Genomic DNA, 25,921 nt, shown 5'->3' with positions numbered 1-25,921 from the left:
ATGGGCTGAGTTTGGTCTTTAGGAGCAATTTTGACCCTGTTTTGAATCCCAACATGGAAAGGTTTCAGCATTTCAAAATGTAATCATTTGACTTTAAACTGAGAGTTAAAGCACATCTGTTAGATTGAAATAGGAAGTTCCAAGTGCAAAAGTGGTCCATTCAATAGTTGGGTTACAGTAACAGCTGTGACATTAAAGGAGTTGGAGTATGGTCTTGCTGAATGAGTAATAGGACAGCTTATGTTAGGAGTCCTTCTGATTAACAGGGAGGAAGTGCACTAATGGAGGATGTTGGGGGAGATGGAGGCAGGTCCTGGCTCAGTCTTCACACCTCCACTCTCTTCTGCCTGAAGGAACAGCACAGCTAGATCTTCACATCTGAACGCAACAGCCTCCTTTTTTTTGCTTTTGCACACATTTTTATGCACATATGCACACAATGTGGTGGATTTGTTTACGCCTTGTTGCGCACAGGAAGATAGGCCCAGTTTTAAACAAATAATGTTGCTTTTAAATTCTCATAGGATATATGCCACTAGATTTTTTTCAAGTATCTTTCTTCTGTCAGAAGTGCAAAAGATGGATGCATATTTGTATTTAGCCTTTGATGAGTGACTCTTTTGTTGCTGATGGTTTGGATTTTTGTGATTTGTTCTGCCTAAGCTAACAACAACAGCTGTGTTGTGTCCATCTTGCCGTATGCAGTCAGTCGTTTGACATGCTCACAACCTAATGAAAAGACTTTCCAGCCACATCGCTTTAGAAGCTTGGATGCTCTTCTGCATGATATTATGAAAATTACCATATCTGAGACTTCCTGTGCCACCTGCTGCTCATCATTACTACATTACTATGCTACGCACCGGTTCAGTCAGATTCCTCCAACTGCTACTCCCCGGTCATTTAGTTTCTACTCGTTTCAGCATCACTGTTAGCATTAAGTCGTGGATCTAACTAGGATCACCGCCTGTCTTCTGCCCCCTTTTGCCTCATCCAAGTTAGGACATCCGTTTTGGATTTATGCCCTGCCTCATTGAATTACTGAATGCCACCAGCTTTAACCAAGAGCTACCTTACCTAGAGCTTGGTAATACCTGACCCATCAGTGCCTCATGGCCGGTAGGAGCAAAACCTACATCCTGGAATTATTTTATTGAACTGTACATTCTCTGTTTGTGGCATTACAAACTCTTTTCTGCTATACTCTAAAAGTCAATCTGGTTTGTACATATGGACTCACTACAGAACAGCCTGGCCATTCTTCTCAGAGTGAGAAGGTGCCACGAACGAGAAGGTGCCAGGAATTGCCTGACTGAACTGTCCTGGTGGGTAATTAATTTGGCTGAACAAGTAACAGTAACAGTAACAGTTTTTCCCCAGTAACCAACGTCTGTGCCATGAATTCTCCCGGCCCCTATCATGAACCCTGTTTATTCCACCATAACGATTTTTTAGTCGCTCCAGGAAAGACAGACCTTTTCCCACCTCAGTGTGAACTTCAGGTTGCATTGCAACCTTAATACTTCCCCTTTAAGATTTCCAAAGTAGCCTTTGCCTATTCTCTACTCAAAAGAAGGGGCAGCCAGCTGCGAGGAACTACTATGTGGAAACTCCAGTCAGGAACTTTTAAGAGGTTTTTAATGGATCAAATGAGAATTTTTGATTCCACCAACCTATTTTATGAAGGTGGAATACTCGTGCGCATTCTGGCTGAAGGAAAATGGTTATTGGAGGAGTGAGCCATTGAATCCAGGGCATAAGCTACTTCCAGAGAGTTGAACAAAACACACTCTTGGATGTTTTGTATCAGAGCTTTAACAATAACATAAAAAAACATGTACAATATTATTCCTCATCACTGGATCGTTTCATGGATATGGAGGCTTGCACCGACCGACGTTTGTGAGAGATGGTGTGATAGGAGAACCACCTTTTATTCCAGACTTTAAGCTCAAGGCAATAGGGCCTCCAGAGTGGTGGATTTACTTGAACCTATGCAGCTGAATTATGCTTAAGTGACACGGAAGACTGACAGACACAACAATGGAGAAATCTCTTATTACTGTAGAGATTTGGGCACATAGTCACCCATTGTCCATTTAAAGGAGGGCCAATTTTAGCCGGACTACACATTCTTGTACTCCCAATATCAACAAAGTAACTAAGCTAAGGCATCTTTGTCTCGAGTGAGGAACAGGATACTGAAAAAAATACAAGAGAAATCACCTAACGTAATTACAGGTGGGAGAATGAGAATTGAGTCATTCTCAATAGAGGACACTATGAAGAATATTGTTAGGAGAAATCTTGGGCTCAGGTGAGTTTCAGAAAGGGAGTGAAGTGACCTTGTGTGGGATGACGATAATGGCCGGGTTTTGATCTGAATCAAATCCTGTGATTGGTATCCGTAGGTGATCATGTTATGCCTGTTCAACAGACCAGAGCAGAGTTGGTGATAAGGATCTTTGCTGGAGCGTGTTCAAGCTTCAGAAACTAAGTCAATAGCAAGGACTTGGACGGAATTGTGGCCAGAGGCTAAAGCATAGACCAACACGGGCTTGAGTAGAATTGTGGCAAGAAAAGAAATGCGGTCGGCATCAAGAATTTGACCTGAACTTGAAAGAGAAGCTGGACTGAATAGGAATAACCACTTCAAACTCACACCGATGGAGGAAAGATATACTAAGGGACCCAAGGACTCTGCATGCTGCTGGACATAAACTAAGGAAGTGCACAAAAGCTCATTTGCAGAGAAAATTGGTGGTCTTCTGTTTTTATGTTCTGGTCCTTCTACAAGATTTTCTCCACTCTTTTCATTAATCCCCTAAAAAGACTTTCACAATTTGTAATGAACCTGAATGGTACAAATGTCATTTTGCTACAATTAGGATTTTACTGTTAACAATGAAACATACAAACATATATAGTATAAATTAATCTATGTAATAAATAGGATGATGGCGACCGGATGGCTCAGTTGGTTGGGTGTAGGACTGTCACACAGGCAACCTGGTTCAGTGTGGGTCCTTAGGCAAGACCCTTCGTGCTGCTGCCTATCTAGGTCTCCCGGTGCCTCAAAAATACAGCGTTGTGTCAGAAAGGGCATCTGGCAGAAAAACTCTCCGGCAAACTTTGTTACCTTAAATACAAAAATCCAATAAACCAAGAAGCGCAAAAAAACACAAAAATAAAAATAAAAACGGCTAGTTAGCTTGATCTGTAGGTTTTGCCAAAATGGGCTGCTGACCATGTAAATGTGCAGATGATTGTTCCACTTTAACAGTCGGTCCTGAGGCCTGAAGGTCTTAAAGCAGAGCATGCAGCTTTGGGGCCCCCTGGTGGCCTGGGGGCTCTAGGCATTTGCCTAGTTCATCAATAGCAAGAAATTACCCTGGCACTGTCCGGTCAAGAAGGCAGTGCATGTAACATGCATATGGATGGAACATGTTGTATAACATTAGATGTTGAACATATTCTTCAGTTTCAAGAATGAACAAAATGCCTTCTTGAATAAAACCAAAGCGGTATTCTGTTTTTTCTAGATGCTTTTGTGTGTGTGAAAGAAACTTTAGAAGACAACCAAGCTTTAATGAGTCTTGAGACTAGCGATGGCATTCATTAAATATACTTCTTCAGCACCAGGACAAAAAGGTTTGATAGTTTGTTAGTGTTATAGTGTTTAAGGCCACTCAGCTGACTGTGGCTGTGAATTTGGAATATATAAATAAAATTGAATTGAATTGAATTAGTGGCTCCAGTGCAGCTGTGCAACCTCTCAGGCCAAGTGGAGACCATGTTACACTATAGCTGGAGAGTGCTAACCATGATTGTATTTTTTCACACTCTGTCAGCTGAGTGACTGTATCGGTAACTTTGAGAATAATAAACTTACAATAATAAACTTTATTTGTACAGCACCTATCAAGATAAAAATCACAGTGTGCTTCACAATAAAAGACGATAAAACATAAATACGATAAAACACAGTAAATAAAATAAACAAATTAAGAAAAAGCTATTTTAAGAAGATAGGTTTTTAGCTGTTTTTTTAAAGAAAACAATGAGTCTGCAGATCTGAGGCTGAGAGGAAGGGAGTTCCACAGGGATGTAGCCACTGCAGCAAAGGCTCTGTCACCTTTAGTCTTTAACCGGGTTCTCTTTACAACCAGCAGACCCTGGTCAGATGATCTCAGGGACCTGTTGGGAGTGTACAGCTGCAAAAGGTCTTTTATGTAGACTGGTGCTTGGGTATTAAGAACTGTGTATTTTAAAACCAGAATTTGAAAATGCACTCGGTATCTGATTGGGAGCCAGTGCAGCTGGATTAACAACGGGGTGATGTGAAAACTTGGATGAATAAGTTAAAAGCCTTGCAGCAGTGTTCTGGACAACCTGGAGCCATTCTAGAGATTTTTTGCTTAAATGTGAAGATGGAGTTGCAGTAATCAAGACAAGATGATATAAAAGCGTGGGTGAGCATCTCCATCTCAGAACGTGACAGAATTGGATTCAGTTTAGCAATATTTTTAAGATGATAAAAACAAGAGCGAGCAAGTGACCCGACGTGAGAATCAAGAGATAAAACCACCCCAAGATTCCTGACAGACGGCTTGATAAGGGAAGCAATTGGACCAAGCCCCTGGACCATCTGGGGGAGGCAACTGTCAGGAGCACAGACTAGAACCTCAGTTTTGGCTTCATTAAGTAAGAATGAGCAGAGGTATAGATTTTTCACTAACTGATAGTGTTGTTTGGCCGCTCGACATGCACAAGTAGGGCAAAGGAAGGTTAAAAATGCCCTCCCTCCATCCACTGGCACTGGCAAAGTGCCTATCCTTATTCCACATTGTATAAATATTTATGCACATCATTGAGTATCTGAAAAAGTTGTTTTTTTTAAAGTTGAGAAGTGGCATTTGCCTAAGATCACATATTACAATATATTCTGCCCCCTATTAATTTGATTGTTGATAAGGCAATCTTGTAGTTAGGAGTTAGATTCTGTAGGATACGTGTCACTAGAACAGGCAGATGGCTGGATCCAAATACAGCAGGTTTATTAGCTCCTGCTAAAAGTCCACAAAGCTAAATCAGGGTCAGGCAGGCAGGAGTCAATAACAGGAACAAGATCATCAGAGGAAAAACAGGGTGGTCAAAATCCAGGCGAAGGTCGGGGCAGGCGGCAGGCAAACAGAGTCAAGGTCAGGAGACAGAAGATCAGGTCCAGATATAACGCTTGGTAATGAAGGCAGAGTGGCACAAACAATACTTCGCATTGATTGATTGATTCACTCAATGACAGTCCGGTATGCAGCGTCCAGGAAGTTTGGCTAGAACACTGGATATGGTTCACGCTGGTGATTAGGGGGGGAGACAGAGTTCTGACTTCTGACAATACTATTCTAGAGATATTGGGCCAATCGGATTAATCTGACTAGAGACCAGATCCACATGCAACTTAGAAACCTAAGTCTTACACAGCATTACACTGTCTGCATCCTCAAGGATAATTACTAGCGTTGTCAAACAGATTCATGTTCTTTTTACATAAGCATTCTGAATACTTGAGCTGTGGCTGAGGTGAGCAGCCACATTTCCAGTTTGGAATGGGTTCTATTCCAAGGCTAAACAGAAATTGGGCCCTTGAGCAAGACAACCCAACTTGTTGCTTTGCATAAACAGGTTTGCTATGACTCAGTCACATGTGGATAGACCCATGGGGGCTGCAGGTTTTTGGGTTGTTTGGCCTGTGGAGGGTTGTTGAAAGGAAGGGCTGCATCTTAAAGGTAGAGCAGGTGTGTTCTCCATTTACCTTAAGGCTCATGCGGCCATCTCATCGACTCTTTGATCCAAACAGGTAGTATCAGCTGGCTCCAAGAAGCCAAAATCCCATGGTCTTCTATAGAAAAATAAACAGCTGTTACTCAGTCATTCTATTGGTCAGAATAACCATTCTGGCTCTGAGACCTTTTTTTTTAAATGTTCATAATAATACTAATTTTCTTTTAATCGTGTTTTTTGCTGTATTTCAATTTATTAAGTCATAAATTGATCAATCAGATGGCTCAGTTAAAGTAGGTGGTCTCACGTCAAACGTTCGAAGCGTTTGATTGACAGATTATACTTTCAGTAGGTTTACTATTTTTGTAAGTCTACGCTTCTGTTTAGTGTCTACAACAGAGATTATATCTACATCAACAACCTGAAAAAATGCCTGTGTCTGTTTGCATGATTGCTGTGTTCCAACTTGTCATCACGCTGTAATGAATCAAATCTGACTGTTTTAGTCCCAAACAGTATCCTTCACCTCCGGAGAAACCCTGTACTCCAGACAGATGAAAAGCTGACTTCCAGACGTGTGCTGATCTTCTGCTTTTGCGTTGGTGTTGTTATGATAGCGCTCAGACTAGCCTCGGTTAACTGCAGACTTTTCAGACGAGGCAGAAACTTGATAGGCAAGGGTGCAGCACTTTAAGCAAATGTCTGCTTTTAGTCAGCTGTTATTCTCATAATTAAATCTGAAAATTGTTGAGCTCTTTTAGCATCACAGAACATGTTATTGTGATGAGAAAAAACACTGAGTCATGAGTTACTGCTTTAATAACCATGATTACAAGACCAAAAAAATCAATTTTAAATGTTATAATTTAGATCTTAAACATTGGTGTGAATATATGTGTTTTTGCTGGACAAGAAGCATGCATCTTTTTAAATTTAGAAGATCCTTTTCCGGGTTTGCCACCCATCTCTGTTCTTTGGCTGAGGTGGAAAAACAGCTACATTTTTACTAGACAAACAGCAGAACCATTCGTTTTTCAGATTGCAACCCTTAAAAGCAGGTTTACATTTTGAATATTAAAGCCAAATTAGAGTAGGGTTCTAAGTAGGGGTGTGTATCTTTGCCTCTCATCTTATACATGAACCACATATTAATACATAATATCAATACTAACTTTGTCGCAAAAAGATACAGTCCAATTCTGTTACTTAAATGGATTCAATATAGATATGTATTATTCATTTGACATTCATAATTATAACTTTACTGGCACTTTTTATTTAATCAACAAAAACCAAATGTCCTTGACAGAACAGATTTAAACATTTAAATGTGCATTTTGGGTCTTTTAGACTCATTTCTTCTTTGTGGATAAATAAAAGTGTTTCATAAAGATTTATCATTTGTTTAATGAACACATCACACATTCCTTACCATGGTTCACCTTCAGCCAATTAATTGACCTTAGTTAGTAAAAGAAAAATTTTGATTGGATGTCATTTTATTTACATAACACATAGAAGCAATGGAACAGTAGACACGAGGAGGAGAAACTAACAACCTGCCAGAAACCAATTATTTACTTCTTTCCATTCAGTTGTATAACTTTTTTTTTAACCAACATAATCTTTCTTGTATCTATGGTTTTCAACCAGTAACTGCTGTCACTGTCATAACTTGTATGTATCTGCATCCTTAGTTCAAGCTCATCCACTCTGATTAGTGACATAAACAAACAAACAAACAAACAAACACATAAAGCTTTTGTTTGCAAGTTTTCCTTGTTGACAGTGGAGAAATAGTTAGTTTAAAATAATAATAATGATGGATTGGATTTTTCTGGGCTTTTCCAGACGCTCAAAGCGTTTACAATGTGAATCCATTATTCATTCAGTCCTCATTCATACTTGGTGATGGGAAGCTACTGCTGCCCTGGGGATAGACTGACAGACTGACAGAAACCTGAAACCAGAAAATGAACTAACCTGGTCTGAATGTTTTAAGTTTTTTGTTTCTATGGCTGTGAATAACACTGTTTGTGGGTCTTGTACCAAAAGGTGGATGCTTCGTCTCCTCATTAGAACAACAGTGTTATGTAAGGGTTAATGGCAGATGAAGTTTGCATTATCACTTTTTAACACTTTTTAACACACGCCGTAGATACCTGAACCGTCCGACGCGAAGTGCTTTAAAAAGTGATAATGCACACTTCGTCGGCCATTATCCCATGGTCACTTACAAAAGCAATAAATATTAACAAGGTTTTAGTCCTTAATTCTTGTTTTCTTTCTGATTTGGATCGCTTTTCTCACAAAAAGCGGACCATTTGTTACGTGGTGTGGTGCGACGTAACAAATAGTCAGCGTTGTGCCGCACCACCGCTGCAGTCAAGATTCAACGATATAAAGCAATTATATATATGCTGATCTTTCCGATGGGTTGAGTAAAGCGTCAGTTCAGAGAGAAAGTTCACCTCTTACCGTTTGTTTTTGTCCAAATGATGAAGCAAAAGGTTGTTTTAAAGAAGCCGGCGGAGTGATACAAAACATTTAAGCTAGGTGACCGGAACTTCTTTTTTCACCTTGCGGTTATCCTATGGTATATCACTTTTTAACACACACTAAGCAGCTAATCAGAATCGAGTATTCCCCCGGACCATGGTATAAAGTTGTGATGAATAACTCTTGTTTGTGTGTGTATTTATCCTCACTTTGCTGGCCTTTGTTAGCTTCTTTGTTCATTTTACATTTTTAGAACTAGGTTGTGGGTCCTCTTTTAGAGAACTGTATTTCATTTTGAAGGTTTCTGTGTGTTCCAGTTTCCACTGGCTGATTAGATTTTCCATCACACTGAGTGCTTTGCTTGTAATGGGAGGAAAACAAGTTTTCTAATGGAAGGCTAATTTGAAGTTTTAGTCTTAAACACTGTTACATGCTAATCAATGTTTTTTTTTTATTCACAGTAAGTTTTAAATTATAATTCTATTCTTTATTCCTTTTATTACCAAACAAGTTGAAAACTATTATTTTAACAATAGTTGTTTATTATATTAACCTTTAATTAACCAGGAAAAGTCCCATTGAGGTTTCCACTCTCCTGTTCAAAGATATGATTTTCTATCCTTTAAATGGTTTTATTTAATTTATGTTCTTCTGCTTATGAGCAGGGCTGAAAGTAAGCTGGTACGGTCCAGTATTGAGGTGGGCTGGTTGGAAGATCACCTGTGTGGCAGTTGATGCCGCTAAAACTGTGAACCAGGCAGCATTTTATCTTATCATTTTAGCATCTCTGTGGTTTTTACTGTCTTATCATCAATACAAAATGATTAAGGGCTGCCAACTCTCACACATTGGCTGTGGGACTCACGCATTGTTTGACCTCTCTCGCCACACCTCTATTTCTCATGCCGAAGTACATTTTAAGTTACTTTTTTCCAGTTGATTTTTTTTTTTTTTTAATTTTGATGAGGCTGAATAAACACTCGTAGGATCCATAAGTTTGGCCTGCAGGGATAATTGTAGCCTTAGGCACGTGCACCCACATGGGGCTTAAACGGGTGCTGTGGGCTTCTGGCATTGACTCCCTGACATCGCAAATGCTTATGCATGGTATGTGCGTGTGATACAGTACGTAAGTTCCTGCGCGATCCCCATAGGATGCCCACACAAACAACCCTCTGATTGTCTAATTTTCTCATTTCGAATAGCGAGATTGCCACAAAGAGCATGCACCTGTCCTTTGAAAAACACCAACTGGTTTCCTGCTCAGTGCACGGATGGGGTGGTGGTGGTTCTATTTTTTTCTGATTCTGTTCTTTTTCCTATCTTGTCTTTCTTCCAGCACTTCATTTTGCCACTTTTTAAAAAATCTTTTGGAATCAACATTTAATCAGCGCTTAACTTCACCTCTTTAGTATAAAAACACACACGCACAGACCGAGTGTTTCTAGATAGTCATGGTTTTCATCTAAAAACCACCAGACCCCAAAAAAAATCAATCAGTAATTAATTAGCCATAATTAGCAGTAATTCATCATCCATCATTCCAGTCCAGTGCTGATATGATTAAAAGTCCAACTTTAACACATTTTTATTGATATTACATCGATCCGCCATTTTTGCCAGTCAGAGCAGAGCATGAAATAGTGGACTGCTTTTAACCTTTATCAGCAGCCATGCTTTTCCCAAATATTAAGAACAATCAGAAAACAAAAATCAAAGACAGAAAAAAATAACCACAAATAATCCAGCACTGATTCTATTTTTTCAGCGCAGCTTCACGTCAAATCTGAACACTAAACAAATGACAGACAAACGCAAAAAAAAATGGTATATACTTTTCAAGGGCTTTACTACCTTCTTAAAGACCCAAAACTCACGTTACTGATGGCGGCTCCGCTGCCGAACACTGATTGGCGGTGTCGGTCTTAGTCTACATTTTTATAGCAATCACTCTCTAAAACCAGTCGTGAGCATAGTAGAAGGCCACACCCCTTCCACAGAAGGCAGGCTCAGGTATGTCTGTCAATGAAATGCTTCAAACATTCGATGAAAGGCCATCTTTTATTGAGGCATCTGATTGGTTAGTGTTTAATTGAATAACTTGCAATATAGCAAGCGAGTAAGGCTTACATCAATATGTGTTGGATTCAAACACACAGCCTTGAGAGCATCACGGCGGCCGGCGCAGCCGTTTGAGGGATGCACAGGAAGTGATTACATCATTGGTTTGCAAATTTGAAAGAAACACAGTGACGCGTGCAGAGATGACCCAAATTGAGGCTTGATATGACTCGTGAACTGTGAGACTGCAGTGAGATGGAAAATTTCTGGGCTAAAATGGTAACCAAAAATCCCATGGTAAATAAAATGCTCGGTCTACCAAGATCTAAATGTAAAAGGTTTTTCAGCAATCTTTGTTTTGTGTTTTTAAATTTTGTTTTTTGTCCTTTAAAACCAAATGGTTGATACATGCTGTAGTTCTGTTACAGTGCTTTAAGTTTTGTATAGGCTCATAAATGGTGAGATTTTATCATAAACCTTGACTGTATAAGAGAACTGGACTGAGAGACTGAACCTGCTTTCAGTGGAAGGGGTGTGGCTTTCCTGCAAGCCTACTACTGACTGACGAGAGTTGTTGCCTTACAAATGTTGAATAAGACCGACTCGGACTTATCACTGCTTACTAATGTGATCTGGTTCCAACGTGGCGAAGTCCGTTTTGCATAAGAGTGGCGACTGAATTGACTCCATTGGTTGGAACCACTGTAAGTGATTTACATTTACAGGTTACAGGAGCCAGATTGGTCCAGAGGCTTCTCACTATTACAAAGCTGGTCCTCGAGCCAGGTTTCAAATAAGAGCCATCCACTAAAATTCTCAAACCTTCAAAAAAGGCCAAAGGTGACATGACTACAAGAGACACAGAGTTTTAAATTTTTTTCTAAATGCCTTGTGTATTTTCTTAGTATGGAGTTTGTTTGTTTGTTTCTCATGTTATTAAAGTGAATACTTTTTGTGTTGCTCTTTAAAAAGTTTTTTTTCTTATTACTTTTCAATTCATCAATTTTTTTGCTCATGGTGCTTTATTCCACAATTACACTTTCACAAAACCAAACTTGCCTCGTCTTATGACTTGCCGCTGTAAAGAGTGATCTGTGATTCTTTGGAGTCTCACTCCAAGTTTTTATGAAGAGTTGGGTGACCTGAAAATGTTATCTACGTCTCTGTCTCCCCTCAGGTTATCCGCCAATTTTGTCACCTCCCTAAACAATCGTTATGTGTGGTTCGCGATCTAAACGGATCTTTTGTCTTTGGAGTAAAAGACAAAAGCCTTGTTCTTTAAAAAAACTTTCTTTCAACCTCTTTTTTTTCCTCTTCAAGCCACACCTGACTGGCCAATACATAAGTGTTTTAATTAAATTCAAATTTACTTTTATTTGTTATTCTATTATTTAATTCTGACATACACCCTCCTAAAGTAACAAGTAATTCTCCTTATGCCACTATATTCTTATGATATAAAATAATAATCAAACAGTAGAATTACCTTTAATATTTTGAGATATTTTTTGCAAAGTTTTAATTCAAATAAAACATCCACTGAATAATATTCTTGAAATGACTAATGTTACTACAAACATTTTGACCTGGGTCTGGGTCAATGCCAACAGTCCCAGGCTGGCAGTTCTCAACAGTTAGCACTGTCTTAAAACTTAATGTATCGCTAAATTATTGCAAAAAGCGAGACAACCATGATGCCTAAGAAAAGCCCAAGGACTACAGAAATGAAAGACCTCAAAAAGCACTTGAAGACTTGCCTGTGAGTGTGACAATCATCAAGATTCAATAGAAGCCACCTCTGGAGCTTAATGAATGAGTCGCAGAGGTAACTGAAGAGTCGATGCACAGGTTTGATACACTTGAGAAACGTGTGGATGACTTGGAACCACACTCCAAGATGAACATTAGAATTGTCACTGGATTACATATCAAACCCTGGTCAAAGGCTCACACAGCTAAGGCTAACAACGCTCCTCCTTGCTAAAACACCTGATGTCTTGACTATCTCTAAAAGTCGACAGTGACCATGATTCAAAATAGAGTTCTGACCTGCAGACAACTTGACCAACGTACTCAGTTGCACTGAAAACAGCTTGCAGAAGGACAAGCACCCTGATGAACATTGTCTACAGCAGAGGTGGGCACTGAGGGCCGCATTCCTGCATGTTTTCCAGCATACCCTGCTCTGGCGTGTTCTAATTGGCTGGACACACCTTAACCAGGTAATCAGCCATGAGTAGGGCAAGATTATTGGCTGGACACACCTGAATCAGGTAATCAGCCATGAGTAGGGCTGACTATCTGGAAATCATGCAGACACACCGGCCCTCGAGGCATGGAATTGCCCACCCAGCACAGTGTGTCTATACACATTTACAGTATGTATGGAGGACTTTTGTCACAAAATCGCATTGACTGGTAATTCCTTGTGCAGACAGACAGGCATCAATGTAATTTGCATATCCAATTAAAAAAAAACCATCCACCATGTGTTTGTACAAAGTGAGTAAGCAGGTGAGTTAGATGACTGTGTTCTTCCTAGGGTGTACTTGATCATGCCAAGGGAAAGAGAGTGACATGACAGGCGGGAGATGGGGCTTTATGTAGCAACCCTTATCTTGGTGTGTGTGTGTTTGTATACTAAAGAGGTGAAGTTAAAATTGGTGGAATGGAGCAAAACAGACGCCTCCGTTTAAACTCTTTTTGACAAACTTCACATTTAATGGATGCATGTGTCATGTGTGTGTAAGTAAAAAAAAATATGTACGCATGATTAAGGGTAATTATGTTGGCATAATTCACATGTGTATGTATATATGGAAATATATCTTCTTTAACTTTGAATTTTTAAAATTTTCAGAACAAGTCATGATTAATCATCCAAAATTAGAAATAAACAACAAATTAAAACAAACGAAATATAATATATATATCTATCTATATATATATATATATATATATATATATATATATATGGGCGCTGGCATATATATATATATCTATATATATATAAATATATATTTATATATAGATATAGATATATAGATATAGATATATAGATATATTTTTTGTTTGGCCTTCTTATTATTTTTTGAATGCTTGTAATAACTCAAATTCCAAAATAATAAAAAATCTCTCTCTTTCAGACACGGACGAGTGTGATAATGATTACAATGGAGGGTGTGTCCATGAATGCATCAACATACCAGGAAACTACAGATGCACTTGCTATGATGGGTTCAAGCTGGCTGACGACGGACACAACTGCCTAGGTATTTGTGGCTTTCTCTGAAGCAAATATTTTATTAATGTACTCCTGTAAGCGGACATTGTTGTGACTTTTATGTTTAAGTTAAAAAGCAAAAACCATCATGACTACATATGTGTCAACTTTTGCAAATGAATTTATTAATTCATTCCTATAATAAGTGACAAGAGCTGATGTAGATGTCATACCAACTGTTTTGATTTTAAAGCAATGGTGATTTTGATGAGATAATTAACACTTGGCCTAAAGGTCAATCAAGTAATTTTTAACCCTTCTACTCAACCTGAAGTAAAGGTAAGAGTGAAAACATTTCAATCAATGAGAGTGAGTTTGACTGAGAACAACAGAACATCTCCAAAGCTTTGTGATTTGCTACATCATTGTTCATGAACCTGCACCTGATCCTTCACTCGAGTTTTGCTTTCCTTTCCTTTCAGGAGCTTCTACAGTGTCATCCCTCTCCAATCAACTGTGTTCTTTTCCTTTCATTCTTTATGACACTCTTTAATCAAACATCACACCAGAAACCTTTCTCTACCCTCTGCCTCTTTACACTCTAAGAACTTGAAGTCCTCCACCTTCTTCATCTCTGCTCCCTGTGACCTCACCGTTCCACGCCAGTTCCTCTCATTTACACACAGATTGTCTGTCTTATTGCAGCTGATCTTCATTCATTTTCTTTCCACATTAAACCTCCACCTCTCTAGATGTTCGTCCACCTGTTGCCTGCTCTCACTAAAGAACACAGTGTCATCAGCAAACTTTATGATCCATAGAGGTTCCTGTCTAACCTCCTGTGTCAGTCTGTTTGTCGCCAAAGCAACCAAGATGGAGCTCAAAGCTGATCCTTGGTGCAGTCCCAGCTTCACCTTGAACTCCTCTGTTACACCCACAGAACATCGCACCACCATTTTCCGGCTCACTTACATGTCCTGCACCTAACCTATTTAATACACCCTTCTATCTCTGTTTATATGCCTCACCTGTACAGATTCACCTCTCCATTCTTTTTGTCCAACTTGTCATAGAAATCTTCATTCACCCTTTGTTTGGCCCTTGGCTCCTTCACTTTGTGTTGAATCTCACTGCTCTATTGTTTACTGTCTTCTTTCCCTTGGTTTCTCAGTTTTTCTTTGCTGAATTTTTCCTCTTAACACAATCTGAAACTTCTTGATTCCAACACCACGTCTCATTATCCTTCTTCCTTGTTCCAGATGAAACAACAAGTACCTTCTTCCTAATCTCCCAGATCACTTTATCTGGAGTTGTCCAGTCAATTGGAATAATCTCCTGACCTCCTAAAATCTGTTACAACTTCCACAGAATCTCTGCTCTGTTCTTGTTCTCTTCATCTTCCTCAGTACCAGAGTCATCTTCACACAGGCATCCTATGCACCTGGTTACACTCTTTCAAGCCACCGTTTTGTAGTTACTAATCTCTTAGATCAGTGTTTTTCAACCAGTGTGCCCAGGCACACTAGTGTGGTGTGGGAGATGGTCAAGTGTGCCGTGGGAAATTGCCTTCATTAACTGATCTAAAAACATTTCCCATCTCCAGGAAATCAGCTCTTTGTTCTTCCAAACAGGCCCTGATAAAACACTGAGTAGTTAGGAATATAAAAGATCATAAAAAAAATTTTTCTTTGTTTATTTGATTCTATTAAAGACATTTTGATAAGAATGACGGTACCGCGATTTAGCTGCAAATAAAGCTGTTCGCGGAAAAGTCCCGCCCCTTTAACTGTCTCCGCCAATCATTCTTGAAGGCTTAATCACATGTCAGCACTCTGACCAATCAGAAGTGGTTAAAGTCTTAACTTCCTTGTTCCAATTTAGCTCAAAACGTTGCTCAGTTCTAACAAAAATACCAGCTAAAGCTCGTTTTTAGTGGTGTAGCTTTCCACAGAATCTGGTATCAGACCGTGGAAAAAGTTAACAAAACAATGAAGCTCAGAGACGCTAGTCTTTCTGCCCTTTTGCGGCAGTTTTCACACTACATCTCCCATAATGCATTGGGTTAAAGGGAAAGCGCCTCAGCGCAAAATGAGTCGTCCTTGTTAAACGTCTTGAAACCACAACGAACAAACATCAAAAAGTTTTTAAACTCTGTAACTTAACTTTTATTTCATCTTTTAGAAAAAACACCTGCAACTTCCTGCTTTTTCTGCCACAATCATCCCAAAAATGCATGTGAGATTGGGGGGGGGGGGGCGGGGGCGGGGGCTGTAGATCAATACAGACTATGAATTTCTGCTTTTTTTTTTTGGGATGCTGGTGTGCCGCAGGATTTTTGTCAAGGTTAAAGTGTGCCGTGGCTCAAAAAAGGTTGAAAAACACTGTCTTAGATTACATCTGGTGTTCTGCTTCCTCCGCTCTTATGGGTCAATATGTTCTTCTCTTTTCTGAAAGGATGTCTTCACTACTGCCATTTTCATTCTTGAGCAAACTCCACCACTGTCTGTCCTGAATTCCTGTTACTGAACACAAAATCTCTCCATCAAATCCCCAAGTCTGCCCAAATCCCCACTTTCCCCCCTCTAGAGATACCCTGAATCTCCTCATCCATCTCCCTCCAGAATTTCTCCTTCTCCTCAAGCTCACATCCTACCTGTTGAGCCTAACCACCAACAACATTCAACATCACACCTTTCACTTCCGGCTTCAGACTAATCACCTTGTCTGCCCCTCCTTTCCCCTCCAGAACATTCTTATTAAACTTCTCCTTCAGGATCTTCCCGTTTCGTTCCTCTATTCACTTCATGATCATCATGATAGGCCAACAGTAGGCATCAGCAGACATCCTGTAGGTCAGCAGCACCCCTATTGGTCATTGTTAACCAATTAGGTATGGGAGTTGTATAATTCCTGTCTGATTTAATGTAAACTTTAAGTCAAAAGCTACGTCTTAAACAAATCACATAATTTTCCAGGAATTGGGACTGGAAGTCACTGGACTTTGCCCTTTTTTGTCCAAAAGAGAAAAACAAAACTTCAAAGCTTTAACATATTTTTCGCTGTCACTGAAGTTTACTGGTTCTCTCAATTTCAGAAAAAGTAAGGGGCACTGTTTAGTTAGGGGCAGTGTTTCCTAAACAAACTCCAACAGGACAGGAAACCTGGGCAAAAAAGAAAATCCAGAAGTCCTATAAATACCATCAGTTAAAAATTACCTGCACCTCCTTTATTGTTAATACCCATGAGATGTAGGATTTTATTATTGTTTCTGCTTGATGCACTGTGGTTACTGGTTGACACAAGTTTTTATGTATTTACAGCAGCCTTAAGCACAGGTGCAGTTATCTAATAAGTCCCAGATTCTTGAGTGGAAAAGGGTTTCCATGGGATGTCCTTTTGTCCATGACAAATGCTGTGTAACTAATTGCATGATTTTTAAGGTCCTACAGTTTAAAATTGAATTTGTTTAAAAGAAACTCATTTTTTGGTCAGTATGTCAAAGAATGCTTGAATCCTGGCAAAGCTTATCAAATCAATAACTAATTTGTAACTATCAATTTGCATACCAGAACAAGGATCACACTGATGCACACAGCGAGAGACGCTATCAGATCTGCGCTTTAGCACAAATCCAACTTGAAAAGATTAAAAAGAATTTTTTAAAAATGTTTCAGAGCAACTTTTTACCCAGGAAAAAAATCCAAGTGGACAACTCTGTGTTTATGTTAAAATATCAAGACCCCCTTGTTAACATAAATTTTCCATTTACAATTTAATTACAATGTAAAACAACATGCCATATTTAAAGAAAAAATCTCATAAAGATGTTCAAACTTCAAGGCTGACCTTTTTTGTTCTGAATGAATTTATTTGAAGGATCACCACCTAGTGATTACCTGAAGAATGTCACTGATTTCTTGAAGCTGGTTAATGAAATGGGAAATGTAAAAAAAAAGTCAGCATTATTCGTAAAGAGGCAGATATTGCATAGATAGAAATGAACTTGCTCTTGTTTTTCTACCATGTGCATCCTGCTGTTTGCTTTCTTGTTGTCTGTGACGTTTATGTCCTTAAGTTATCGTTGTGTTTGTTTGTGTTGTACCTCAGTAAAGGAAATGGGAGCAAGTTATATGGGTTCACTGAATCTGTTTGTGCTGCTGGTTTGGACGATGATTGGTATTTACAGCCTGGCAAAGGGAAACCAGTTGTTTTTGTCTTTTACCTCAAGACTTGTTTATTGGACGTCGACTAGATGCATTCGTTCTGAACGGCTGCTAATTAAATCCAGGTTGGTGAGTTAAACGATGCAGTAATGTGTGAAAACAGATACATCCCCTCTGTGGGTCTTTCTTTCATTCATAGTTTCTCTTGTTGATTTCTGAATTGCTCTCTTTGCTCCTTTACATTTTTAAGTTCATGTAATGGAACAGTGGTCCCCAACCTTTTTCACGCCACGGACCGGTATGACGTCACACAAAGTTTTCACAACCGGCCTTTAAGATAAGGCGAATGATTATTATAGCAACGCTACAATGAAGGAGGAAATGAGACGTGACATGAAGATCCCTAAGCTTTATTTTGAGATGCATGACATTGTACATCGCACAGCTCTCATTATCCTCTCCCCTTCCCAAACTCATGGTGCAAAAAAGAAGTACTGTCTATTAAATGTAGCTTTTCTTTTTTTTTGGAAGTTTGGGAGGGGTACGTTTAGAAGGGTCCTCTTCTGTCTTCTGGCTGGGCGTTTTCCTTTTGGCAAAGAAATTCTCCAAAGACGTTTGTTTTTTACTCATTTTGCCAGCTCCTAGGTTTTATTTTAGCGGTAACCTATCACGTGACTGAGAAGAGCGCCTTGGCCTGCGTCAAGAGTGACATAGATGGATGTGACAGAAAATCAGGCAATTTTTCAAAATAAAACATCTTTCAGATTCCGAAATAAATAAAACGTAAGTAATGTAAGTTATTTATTCTTTATGGTGGGCCCGTTACCAAATGACCCGCGGACCGGTACGGGGTTGGTGACCGTTGTAATAGAATACCTTCATACCTTCAATCACGCCAAGGTTTTTCGGTAACGCTTTCTTTTACAGTGCAGTACTTACAGTGTACTTCAATGGTATTTACATGGTACTTATTATGTAACTACTGGGTACCCACAGGGTATTTACATGGTACTTTTTATGGGACTTATTGGGTACTTACATGGTACTTTTTTTGTGTCTACTCGATACGTACATGGCACTTGCTGTGTATTTATGTGGTACTATCTGGTTCATACTTATGTGGTACATACTGGGTATTTATAATATACTTAGTGGGTATTTACATGTTGTGCAAAGGTGTCTTTTGTGGTACTTGCCCAATGTAAGAACAAGGTAAGTACAAATAAAGTACCTTGACCTTTAGGTCTGCACTCACTGTATGTTTCATGGTATTTACCATGAATTTACCACAGAAACCACCCCTTAAGTACAATGAAACTGGACTGTAAAAGAAAGTCAGCCCTATTTCCACTCAACTACATGCTTATTTCAGTAGCAAATGCTGGGTATGTTCACTTGAATATTACTTCGTAATTACCCCTTAAGTACAATGAATGTCATGATGCGGACGTGAGTTCAGAATGACCCAGATGCTGGAACCCGGAAGGAGGCTAGGACTCAATGGTAAGTTTCAAGTGGTTTAATCTGAAATAGGTCTTGACAGGTTTATCTCTAGTTAAAGAGCTAAGGCTAGCTGGAGAAATCTTGAGGAGGAATTTCCTTGAGGGAGTTCTGCGGCGTGGGCGAGGCTTGAACCATGGCGAGGAGAGGCGGCTGGCTGGAGGTTTCTTGAGGCGGATAGACAGCAGCGTAGGAGGACAGCGACCAGGTGAGGATCCAATAGGTTTAAGTCCTGAGGCAGAGCGAGAAAAAACACTATGAGCGTGAGGCAATGAGACGTGAGACATAAACATGAGCTGACCAGACTATGCACCATAGGAGGAACAACGAACTGGCACCGGCTGATGATCCAGGAGGAGCTTATGAAGGAAGGTGTAGATGAGGTGAGTGAATCCAGCTGGTCGCGTCCAACACAGGAAGGAGGGGGGAGGAGGGAGTAGCTGCCAGGCCATGACAGTACCCCCCCCTCAACGACCGCCACCAGGCGGTCCAGGGCGACGATCAGGATGGGCAGCATAGAAGTCGTCGATGAGGGTACGGTCCAGGACGAGCGAACGCGAGATCCATGAACGTTCCTCTGGACCATACCCCTCCCAATCCACCAAGAACTGGACCCCGCGACCCCGACGCCGAACGTCCAAGATCTTGGAGACAGTGAAGGCGGGGGCCCCATCGATGGTACGGGCGGGTGGCGGGGAAGCGGCCGGCGGGCACAAAGGGCTCTCGGAAACAGGCTTGATCTGTGACACATGGAATGTGGGGTGTATCTGCAGAGCCGCCGGCAGACGAAGTCGAACACAGGTCGGATTAATGACCCGGTCGATCGTATAAGGCCCAATGAACTTGGGCGACAGCTTGCGAGAGGACCCCTGGAGAGGGACATTACGGGAGGACAGCCACACCCTTTGACCTGGTTGGTATTCGGGACTCACCCCCCTGTGACGGTTGGCAATCTGGCGGTTATTCTCAGCGGTGCGGACGAGAGCGGCCTTGGTCTGCAGCCAGATCTCCTGACAGCGCTGCAGATGGAGCTGGATAGAGGGAACCGCCAGATCCAATTCCTGGGAAGGAAACAAGGGGGGTGAGTAGCCCAGCGAGGCTTCAAAAGGTGACCGTCCCGTGGCTGTAGAGGTGTGGGAATTATGGGCATATTCTGCCCAAATCAGATACTTGGACCAGTCAGCATGGTTCTGAGCTGCCAAGCATCTGAGGGCGGCCTCTAGCTCTTGGTTCGCCCGCTCCGCTTGACCGTTAGCCTGAGGATGGTACCCTGAAGTCAAACTGACCGTGGCCCCCAGGGCGGAGCAGAATGCTTTCCAAACTTGGGATGTAAACTGGGGGCCACGATCTGACACGATGTCACAAGGGATCCCATGATGTCGGAAGACGTGGTTGACGAGGGCGTCGGCGGTCTCAGTGGCCGTGGGAAGTTGAGGGAGTGGAACAAACTGGGCGGCTTTGGAGAATCGGTCTATGACGGTTAGTATGACCGTATGGCCCTGTGAAGGTGGGAGTCCTGTGACAAAGTCCACAGCAATGTGGGACCAGGGACGGCTAGGGATGGGCAGCGGCAGCAGGAGACCAGAAGGAGGTCGGTTAGACGTCTTGGAGCGAGCGCAAGTACTACAAGCAGCTATGTACTCCTTGACGTCACGTTCCAAGGTGGGCCAGAAAAAGCGACGCTTAAGGAGTCGAATAGTCCGAAAAACCCCTCCGTGGCAGGTGAGACGTGAGGTGTGACCCCAGGTGAGGACCTCGGACCTGAGGGAGTCTGGAACATAGAGGGTGCCAGGAGGGTTTGTGATACCGGCGGGGATCTCGCTCTGGGCCTGCTGGACCCTGTTCTCAATCTCCCACGTGAGATTGCCTATAAAACAGGACGTTGGTAGAATGGTGGAGACAGAGTTGTCGTCAGACCTGGAGTATTTGCGTGAGAGGGCGTCTGGCTTGACATTACGGCTGCCTGGACGATATGTGATGGCGAAGTTGAATCGATCAAAAAATAAGCACCACCTGGCTTGACGGGAGTTGAGCCGTTTTGCACTGCGTAAATATGCCAAGTTCTTGTGGTCTGTCCAAACTATAAATTGTTGTTCCGCCCCCTCCAGCCAGTGACGCCATTCTTCCAACGCGAGCTTGATGGCTAGCAACTCACGATTGCCCACATCGTAGTTCCGCTCAGCCGGACTTAGTTTGCGGGAAAAGAACGCACAGGGCTTAAGTTTCCCCGTGCCGTCCTCGCGCTGGGACAAAACAGCGCCCACCCCCGAGTCAGAGGCGTCGACTTCCACAATGAATTACTTAGCCACGTCGGGTTGGATGAGGATAGGTGCGGAAACAAACAGGGACTTTAAACGTTTGAAAGCGGCATCAGCGGCAGAGTTCCAGACAAAAGGGCGATTGATGGAGGTGAGTTGCGTGAGAGGGGCTGCAATACTGCTGTAATCACGAATGAAACGGCGATAGAAGTTGGAAAACCCCAGGAATTGTTGGAGCTTCTTGCGGGTTTGTGGAGTCTCCCACTGAGCGACAGCCTCGATCTTAGCGGGGTCAGGACGGATATTGCCAGCTTCGATAATATAACCCAAGAACGGGACGGAGGACACATGAAACGCACACTTCTCAGCCTTGACATACAACTGATTGGCGAGAAGCCGTTCTAGGACAAGACGGACATGATGTTCGTGTTGTGTTTCATTGGAGGAAAAAACAAGAATATCGTCAAGATACACGAAGACAAAACGATCAAGAAAGTCCCTGAGGACATCATTTACCAAACGCTGGAACACTGCGGGGGCGTTGGTAAGCCCAAACGGCATCACAAGGTACTCGAAATGGCCCAACGGGGTGTTGAAAGCCGTCTTCCACTCGTCACCTTCGCGCATGCGTACAAGGTGGTAAGCGTTCCTGAGATCAAGTTTCGAGAAGATTTTAGCATGTTGGACAGAGTCGAAAACAGATTCTAATAATGGTAGGGTGTATTTATCCTTGACCGTGATCTGATTCAACTCTCGAAAATCGATGCATGGTCGCAACGTCTTATCCTTCTTCTCCACAAAAAAAAACCCGGCAGCGACTGGGGAAGAGGAAGGACGTATGTGACCCAGGGAAAGAGCCTCCTGAATATAGGCCTCCATGGAGCTCTTTTCAGGACCGGAAAGATTGTACAATTTACTCTTTGGAAGAGGAGCTCCATTTAGCAATTCGATAGCGCAGTCGTATGGTCGATGTGGCGGTAAAGCACTAGCCCTAGATTTACTGAATACGGAACGTAGGTCATGATAACAGGAGGGTATGTTAGACAGATCTATTTCTTTATCGGGTCCTGAGTCAGGTAACTTGGTGAGGGGAACAGCAGACTGCAGGCAGTTTGCCATACAGAAAGTGCTCCAGTTGGAAATGCGAGACGAACTCCAGTCAATACTGGGATTGTGCTTCTGAAGCCAAGAAAACCCGAGAATTAACGGCGTCTGCGGACATTGAGTGATAAAGAAATTATGGTATTCCCTGTGGTTACCGGAGGTAATAACGAGAACCGGACCGGTGCGTTTGGTAATGCGTGAAAGTTGTTTTCCCCCCAGACCCGCAGCATTAACAGCGTTATCGAGGACTTCAACCGGGAGAGAGAGTTCATGAACGAGACTTTGATCCATTAAACTATGTTCGGCCCCAGAGTCAACAAGAGCTTTAAATTCAAAAACTTGGTTCTTATTGCAAATCTTGACAGGAACGAGTAAAAACTTGGAAACGTGAGAAGGTTCAGGGTCACCCCCCCGTGGCCCGTCCCTAAACGAGGGGCTCCTGGAGTCCAAACGAGCGGTGCATTGAGAGACCTGATGGCCCGCCTGACCACAGTAAAAACATAACCCCCCATCACGACGCTTCTTTCTCTCCTCTAGAGAGAGCTTGGAGTGGCCTATTTGCATGGGTTCATCAGTTTTGACGGGGGGCGAAGCTAGGCTCGCTGGAGCCGCCAGGGGTAAGTCGCGAACGGGATAGTCAAGGGATGGAGGTGGCTTACATTTCTGCTCAGCGAGGCGTTCCCGGAGGCGGATGTCCGACCTCAGGGCGGCCGTGACAAGTTCTTCGAAAGTGCCTGCTTCGGGCTGGGTGCAAAGATGATCCTTAATGCGCTCATTCAGTGACTGGTAAAAAATCCCCTTGAGTGCGGGATCTGGCCATCCAGCCTCGACAGCAAAAATCCGGAAGTCAATGAGATGTTCACTCACCGGACGGTTACCCTGCCTGAGACCTAGCAACCGTCGGGTGGCTTCCTCCTGCTTTCGAGGCCGGTCGAAGACGAGGCGGAACTCTCCCAGGAAGCGTTCGAAAGGGAGATGCGAGATAGGATGGGAGGCCAGGAAAGCTTGAGCCCATTGCAGCGCCTTACTACGGAGAGAGTTCACGATTAGTGAGATACGAGTGTGATCGGCTTGATAATACCTGGGGGCTTGTTGGAAAATCAGTTCACATTGCAGAAGGAACCCTCCGCAGGCAGAAACATCCCCGAAAAAAGGTTCCGGCTGTAGTCGAACATTTTCCGGGATGAGGGTGGAAGCGGATGTAGCGTTGTTGCCGGAAATAGGAGGCGGAGCAGAGACTGTGGGCCTTGAAGTTTGACCAGAAAATTCATTAAGAGTCCGAGTGATACCGTTGATGCGAGAAACCAGATCCTCTTGTACAGACGTAATACGAGTGAGTAAGTTAGACTGAAGTCCCAGAAAAATACCTTGTTGGGTAACTGCATGGCGGAGCCCTTCCGGGTCAGCTGGGTCAGAGGTTTGGCCAGTTCGTTCTGTCATGATGCGGACGTGAGTTCAGAATGACCCAGATGCTGGAACCCGGAAGGAGGCTAGGACTCAATGGTAAGTTTCAAGTGGTTTAATCTGAAATAGGTCTTGACAGGTTTATCTCTAGTTAAAGAGCTAAGGCTAGCTGGAGAAATCTTGAGGAGGAATTTCCTTGAGGGAGTTCTGCGGCGTGGGCGAGGCTTGAACCATGGCGAGGAGAGGCGGCTGGCTGGAGGTTTCTTGAGGCGGATAGACAGCAGCGTAGGAGGACAGCGACCAGGTGAGGATCCAATAGGTTTAAGTCCTGAGGCAGAGCGAGAAAAAACACTATGAGCGTGAGGCAATGAGACGTGAGACATAAACATGAGCTGACCAGACTATGCACCATAGGAGGAACAACGAACTGGCACCGGCTGATGATCCAGGAGGAGCTTATGAAGGAAGGTGTAGATGAGGTGAGTGAATCCAGCTGGTCGCGTCCAACACAGGAAGGAGGGGGGAGGAGGGAGTAGCTGCCAGGCCATGACAATGAAACTGGACTGTAAAAGAAAGTCAGCCCTATTTCCACTCAACTAGATGCTTATTTCAGTAGCAAATGCTGGGTATGTTCACGTATTACCTTCCTGTACAGTGTACATACACACTGGGTCTTCTGACCTTACCAAATGAGACAATGCTAACTTGTTGGTAAGGGTGAAGTAACTGCATTGCAAAAACATATTCTGGCCTGATTACTTCTTGTAACATGTGGCAAATTTAAAAAGAAATTAGACAACAGTGAAAACAACAATCTTTAATATGATACACTTCTGCAGCATAAAATGAGTCATCACAATGACATTTGTTTTAAGAAAGGAGCATTCCAAAGAACAGATTTCTTTTCATTTTATTTATCTTTTCTTTCAGAGTTTTGTGTTGCTCAAGGAATGATTCACACTCCTTTGCATAGCTCATGAGTTTGTCACCCACCATGAAAGAGGAAATGGCCCCAGATCCTCACCTTTTCCAGCCAAAGTCATTAGCAATAGTTGCAGTCAAATCTATTGAATTTTTGTCTATATTACACTGGCGACATGTGAGGGTCGTGCTCTTTGTCCGTCGAAATTCTTTCAGGAGTTTGGTAATGGTGCAGGACTTCTTCAGGGTTTGTAACTACAAGAAAAATCACGATACAAGCACAACACATAAAAAGCATAACGACTTTGGTAAAGTACAAAGTACATTTTAGTTATTCAATCATTTCTGTATTGAGTTTGATAAATCTCTGTGAATTCTTTATTGCTTTGACTGCAATGCTTGAAGTCAATCAATTATCCTCATTTATAAAATTGGATAGATTATTCACAACTGAACTTTTTCCTATTAAGTATATTATAAATACCCAGTTTGTATCACATAAGTATGAACCAAATAGTACCACATAGATACACAGCTAGTACCATGTAAGTACACAGTAAGTCCCATAAAAAGTACCATGTAAACACCCTGTAGGTACCCAGTAAATTCCATAAAAAGTACCATGTAAATACCCTGTAAAAACCCAGTAGTTACACAATAAGTGCCATGTAAATACCAATGAGGAAACTGTAAGTACTGTACTGTAAAAGAAAGCGTTACTGGTTTTTCCTTACTTTTCTAGCTGTTATAACACTTGCTGTAATTTCTCCCGTGTTTTACCTCTTGCCTTTATCTCTCTCTTAAAATGCAGATTCTTTGAACTTTTATCTGTCCTTGTTTAAAGTATATATTTTACTTTTAGTAGTTTTATAGTTATTTTATTTAAACTCCTCTGTCATCCATTTTTCTATTTTCTTGGTTGGATTCCATCTCCTGCTCTGCTCTTCCCTGTTTCATGGAAAGTTGTGTGGATACAGCGAACACCAAAGAGCATTCCAGAAATAAAA

General features: G+C 41.9%; 2 protein-coding genes across 5 annotated transcripts in view; one reads left to right on the top strand and one right to left on the bottom strand.

Annotated features, from left to right (window-relative positions):
• LOC105357050 (signal peptide, CUB and EGF-like domain-containing protein 1) overlaps positions 1–25,921 on the top strand; it is a 102,936-nt gene that overhangs the window by 9,258 nt on the left and 67,757 nt on the right. For all 4 annotated transcript variants that reach the window (XM_023952624.1, XM_023952622.1, XM_023952625.1 and 1 more), the window contains exon 3: positions 13,488–13,613. In XM_023952624.1, the coding sequence (XP_023808392.1) occupies positions 13,488–13,613 (126 nt within the window). The remainder of the gene's footprint in view (positions 1–13,487; positions 13,614–25,921) is intronic.
• LOC111946965 lies at positions 19,624–24,045 on the bottom strand. Its single transcript, XM_023952626.1, has 2 exons — positions 23,457–24,045; positions 19,624–20,288 (listed from the first exon to the last, which is right to left on the bottom strand). The coding sequence occupies exons 1-2, from the start codon at positions 24,027–24,029 to the stop codon at positions 19,695–19,697; spliced, it is 1,167 nt and encodes a 388-aa protein (XP_023808394.1). The 5' UTR covers positions 24,030–24,045; the 3' UTR covers positions 19,624–19,694.

This window comes from Oryzias latipes, chromosome 23 (genome assembly GCF_002234675.1).
Source record: "Oryzias latipes chromosome 23, ASM223467v1".
Taxonomy (NCBI): Eukaryota; Metazoa; Chordata; class Actinopteri; order Beloniformes; family Adrianichthyidae; genus Oryzias; species Oryzias latipes.
Note: the sequence above shows the minus strand (reverse complement) of the source record. Positions and strands in the feature narration are given on the sequence as shown.